Source organism: Primulina huaijiensis, chromosome 16 (genome assembly GCF_012295235.1).
Source record: "Primulina huaijiensis isolate GDHJ02 chromosome 16, ASM1229523v2, whole genome shotgun sequence".
In the NCBI taxonomy this organism is placed as follows: Eukaryota; Viridiplantae; Streptophyta; class Magnoliopsida; order Lamiales; family Gesneriaceae; genus Primulina; species Primulina huaijiensis.
Genome location: NC_133321.1, coordinates 913,639 through 919,365, shown reverse-complemented (window position 1 = coordinate 919,365; position 5,727 = coordinate 913,639). Strand labels below are relative to the sequence as shown.

The 5,727-nt window shown below is 38.0% G+C and overlaps 2 protein-coding genes across 2 annotated transcripts; one reads left to right on the top strand and one right to left on the bottom strand.

Annotated features, from left to right (window-relative positions):
* The first annotated feature begins 278 nt into the window (after nt 1–278).
* On the top strand, nt 279–728 carry LOC140961684 (ferredoxin C 1, chloroplastic-like). The gene has a single exon (XM_073420348.1). It carries the CDS (start codon nt 279–281, stop codon nt 726–728), a length of 450 nt encoding a protein of 149 aa, XP_073276449.1.
* A 637-nt stretch (nt 729–1,365) lies between these two features.
* Nucleotides 1,366–4,501, bottom strand: LOC140961143 (FRIGIDA-like protein 4a). Its single transcript, XM_073419435.1, has 3 exons — nt 3,480–4,501; nt 2,399–2,574; nt 1,366–2,064 (listed from the first exon to the last, which is right to left on the bottom strand). The coding sequence occupies exons 1-3, from the start codon at nt 4,402–4,404 to the stop codon at nt 1,582–1,584; spliced, it is 1,584 nt and encodes a 527-aa protein (XP_073275536.1). The 5' UTR covers nt 4,405–4,501; the 3' UTR covers nt 1,366–1,581.
* Nucleotides 4,502–5,727: the final 1,226 nt, after the last annotated feature.

Here is a 5,727-nt window from a genome sequence, read left to right as displayed (position 1 = left end):
TTTTAAAAAATATCACTAATATTAGCATTTTTCAGAACAAATATTTCAATAAAAATTTTGTCACAACTCGTCCCACGTTCCACTGAATTCATTCTCGATGGATGTGATATAGATTTTATTCCCCACCTCTATTTTTTAAAATATAAAATAAACTTTTTGTGCAAAATTTATGAATATTTTTATTTATTTAATGAATAAATAATATGGAACAATAGTAGCCTTATCTTCTCCCCTCTCCATCCGTCGCTTCCACCCAAAAAACCACAAGCCAAGAAACAATGGCTTCACTCACAGCTCTCCACTTAACAGCTACTTCTTCCTTCAAATACTTACCTCTGCCGACCAATAGATCCCCAATTCTCCCAACATTCCCGCCACCTCGCCGCCGCCACCACCGCTCATTCACCGCCGTGCGATCATACAAAGTGCTGGTCGAGCACGGCGGGGGAACCACGGAGCTCGAAGTCGACTCGGACGAGACGATCCTGTCCAAGGCGCTGGAAATTGGGTTGGATGTCCCGCACGACTGCAAGCTGGGCGTGTGCATGACTTGTCCAGCTCGGCTGGTGGGCGGCTCGGTGGACCAGAGCGAGGGGATGCTGAGCGACGATGTGATCGAGAGGGGCTACACTCTGATGTGCGTGGCGTACCCTAAATCGGATTGCCACGTTAGGGTTATACCTGAGGAGGAATTGTTGTCTCTCCAATTGGCCACTGCTAATGACTGAGGTTGAGTATTCCTTTTTTTTTTTTTTTTGTGTTCAATTGTGTAACTTCGTAAGATAAATTAAATCTTCAATGCAAGCAACAATTTTTTACCAAAAACCTGTGAATTCACCACATATCATTTTAAGCCCTCAAGATCCTCCAAGTACCACGATAATTCATATTAATTTAATCACTTGTGGGATCTTCTTTTGAGATGGATACTTGGGATTGATTCTTGATACTAGCCTACTCCAACATGTGTCGTAAATTAAATGCATGAGATTATACTGAGATTTATATTTAAATGAGTTATGTATAGTATTGCGCATTTATCATACTCAAAGCCCACAAGAGGAGACGAAGGTAACGTTCTTGCAACGAATTTTCACACATCCTCTTTGCGAAACTCTCAAAATTTTAAGTTAAAAGTTTTCATATAACAATAATATATATACACGAAATAGTTGTTAAGATAGCTCAGTAAGGCAAAAAAAGCCCCTATTCAGGACGGAGAATCAGATGTTTTCAGAACAAGAAAGATAATTATCACCAGCCCCATGCCAAGAATGTCGAAATACACAATTTAATAATAGTAGGACTCCGACACCCTTGTAAATTAGATTGACAAATCCTATGATTGATCAGATAGAGTCCATGTTAGGCATTTCTTAATACTTTTCACAACCTAGAACGACAAGTTCGCGACAATCAGAAAATACATCCTGCCCTTGTCAAGGTCAGTTGATTAAAGATCAACACGCAGATAAAAGACTACCATTAAAGGTTAGTGATTACAGAACATCAACATTAAAATGACATTAAGATTTCGTCGTCATATATCATCAGTCACCTTTTTTGGCAAGAACCCCCCAGTCAGTAGTAAGCTTGCTGGTAAGTAGGCGCCATTGCATTGCTGTACCCTCCGAAAGCCTGGTAGTTTATCGGAGAAACAGGATATGATCCGATTATGGCAGGAGGGCCGGTTTCTGGGGAGTAGGGATACTGGGGACTCCGATTTGCGTGTGGGTACATGGTAAAATTTGCAGGGTATGCTGGAACTGGAGATGGATACTGGTTGTGTGACGGGGAACATATATATGTAGGAGGAGATGGGAAAGATGAAACATAGGCATTTGTTGAGCGGCCGGCCTTGGCTGGAGGCATGGGGCCTCCTGTGCTGGCTCGAGTTCTTTTGGCGGTTGGGCTTGCTGGTTTCTTCTTCTCGATTTTTGTTTTGTCCAATTGTTCGAGGCGTTTCTTGAGGCTTTCGGGTGGGAATTCAGCCTCGAGTTCGTATTCCTCTATGCACTTGAGAACTGCTCGAATCGATGATTGCTCTTTCTTTGCAGCTAGATGCTGTACACAAATAGTCGACAAAGGACAATTGAGTAAAAAGATGAATATTTCCACACACCAACAAGAAACACGGGTACGCATGTTCGTGTATTTTGTGTCGTCTATCATAGATTACAGCCAACTAAGGTACTGAATCATTTTGGTTACGAAGAGCAAGAGATTAGAGACGATTTGATGGATGACAGGTGGATTCAGGCTGAGAACTACCTGATTCATGTTCCGACCAAATATTTGAGAATAACTTACTTTACAAATGATGTATACAGAAAACGTAAGGATATCATTGCCTGTTAAAACTCGATGTACATGAGAAACAATAGAATCTAATGTGTACCGCAGCACGTCCAGAATTGCTGCCATCCTCCAGAAGTGATATAGCAGCCTTTTTTGCATCCTTCAGGAAAGCTTTGAGCAGTGGGACAGGAGGGAATTTTCCTGTGAGTCCAACTTCATAAGAAAAATGAACAGCATCGACCTGCTGTCCCTTTCCAATCAATTCTTCAATCATATCTGCAGACGAGTGAGCATATAAGCACTGAGACACTATGAAGTATTTCCTGCATCAACTAGATCCAAGCACATGCCTAGGTGGAATCTTATACCTGTTATAAACTTAATATATGCGCTAAAGAAAATCTGACCAACGAAATAACATGTTCTTAAACAAAAGAATGTAACGAAGTTATATACCACATCATCTATTTATTTGAGGATATCCGAACTTCAACAAATTAATCCACATACTTGGGTTAATACGTGGAGAAGACTATCTGCAAATTCATTCTAAAATCACTAAATCTCAAAGTCTCGAATCCATTTGTCATCAAACTAGTACTAGTTAAAATTAGATGTCAAATCAATCTACAAGTATGTTAACCAAAATTAGGAAACCGGGTAGGGATTAAGTCATGTTCCTTAACTATTTAAGTAAAAAAAAAAAAAAAAGATCCACTGCTGATGACAACTGACATTATTTTTCTCCAAGCTAATCTAGCTAAAAGAAGTTTCTTCCCTAAACTGGCCACAAAATGGTGAGAAAACGATGCAGGTGCAAGACCTTAATTGTCTCATACAAAACCAAATATTTCAATCAAATAAAAAGGTGTATGATCTTCATATCTCTCACAAACGTGTGCCAACTTCTAATTAATTACTTCATTTGACGTTAACAAACAAAACTTAAAGGCTCAAAAATAAAAACCAAGAAACCAGGTCAAGGTTGTCTTTTATTAAAATTTTCGTTTCTCTACTCGTACAAGAAGAAAGAGCATACCAACAACAAAATATAAGCAGCAACCTTTGTTTCCCGGCCTCGGAAAATCAAAACTATGATCTTCAGAGTCGTAAAGATCATGAAAAAAGGGAACAAAGAAGAATAACTGATCCGACAATTAAAAACAAAAGAATGAAATTACCAGGCATTTTATCAGCAAGACCAAGAGAAACTGCAAGCTTTGGCATCTGCTTTCTCCAAGCAGAGGCCACCACGAGCTTCCTGTACAAACCCAAATCTCCCTCCTTTACAATCCCAAAAGTCACCAAATGCTGCAAAAAAGTATGCACATCAGGAGTTTTTGTATTCTCAATTCCACCCCTCTCCTCCAAGCTCTTCTTCCATGTCTCTGCTATATTCTCAGCCTTCCCTTTGATGCTCGGCGTCACCAACATCCTCTCCTTCCCTAACACAGGGTCCATCATCACAGGAATCAAAGACTCCAGTAACAACACACAAGCCCACCCCAAATCGTAACTGCTACTTGCCTCACGTTTATCCACAGGAAAAACCTCGGAAATCGCATCCAAGACAAACATCGGAGGATCCACACAGTCGGCCAGGGCTTTCGGCAGCTCGGATCTGAATACCTCCAATTCCTTCTTCCTTGCAGTCACGAAGCTCCAACACTCCCTCGAGGCCATCTTGCGGCAGAAAGTGCTGAACTTCATCAGCACGCCAGCTGAATTATCAACCTCCGGCTCCTCCGTTGACTCAGTATCCTTATCCGTGCTGGGATCCTTCGACATCGCAGCAGAAACAGATAGCTTCGTCGCCCGTTCAAGCGATTCGTAGGCCATTAACATAGATTTCGATATCGATGACTCACGATTGTCCAAAACCCGCATAGATACCTGCGTTTCATTGGTCAAAGCTTGGAACTTCGCCTTCAAGGATTCGGACTTCTTCATAATGTCCTGCTCAAGTGAAGAGAAATGATCGGAGAGTTCCTTCCACAGCAGAGTGCAGCTTGTCATGAGCGAAGTCTGCCGCTGGAACTCATCGAAACTCGGCGGCGGCGGCGGCGGCGGCGGAGTTAACTCGCCTGGATCGGGTTGCGAACCCATCGCGACAGGATAATTGAGTATGGAGACAATGAATCCGGATTCCGTATAATAGTAAACCCTAGAATTTGGTAGAGAGAGAAAGGAACTATGATAGCGAAGGTGGTGGGGGAGATAGAGCTAAGATGGGGAGTGGGTGTGCAAGAGGATGACGTGGACGAATGATCCTGCGACACGTATGAGCTGTCGGTTGAAGTTTTTGTGAAGTGGCTGAGGCTAGCGTGAGCTGGGTGTCTGTTTGGTGCGCATTGTAGGATCAGTTATTAAAACATTTGACAGCCAGCCATTTAATAGATTGTTTGTTTTATATAATATTTTTTATAATTTATTTGATATATTTTTAAATTAAAATTTAAATATAATTATAAAAAATAATAAAATATTAAACTATAATTTTGATATATGAATTAAAAAATAAAAAAAAAAATCAACGAATCCAATTGTAATTTAATGGTTAATAAATAGAGGCTCTGTCCACTAAGATACAGGTTACTTAGCATTATAATTTTAGCATTTTGTTTATATACATAATTATTAAAATAGATCATGACATCAAAAATTAATTATTTTGAATGTTTCAAACTTAATAATATAATATATATGTAAAATTTTAACGCTATCCACCATATTTTTATCATTCATATTATAAGAGCAAATATTATTCCCAACGCAAGGAATGAATTTATTTTACCTAATTTAGAATTTGTGGAATTTTTTCAATTTATGGTAAGTATTCGCGTTCTTCCAGAAATCTTAACATGTTGATGANAAAATTCATTTTATTGAAATTTAAAACCATGTTAACTTAAACATTGAAAATTATCTAAAGATTATATATATGTTCTTTTTTTTAAAAAAAAATCTCACTAATGTATTATTGAGAAATAGATTCAAAATTTTGATGAATACAAAAAGGAAAGAAATAATGTAAAGTGGTCACTTCTTGCAATATTGCTTACCACTAATGAGAAATGACTCATCCCTACATCAACATGTGACATTTACGTGATTTGAACATTGATTTAATTGTTAAAAAATAATAGTTGATATATTTGAATATTGAAAAATAATAGTTGCAAATATTGAAAATTAGCGTGTGATGATGTATGTAATGATGAATTAATTTTTGGATTAGTTCTAAAAAAATTCTATAAATAGATCTCTCAATTTGTGAAGAAAATCACAATTGAGTAGAGAAAAAATTTTATAAAGTGTGTAGTTTAATATATTGAGAGTTTTGAGATTTTTAATTTTTACCGTTAATTTTTACTTTTAACATTAATTTCAATATTGCACACAAATTTTTCTTAATCTAGTGAAATATAT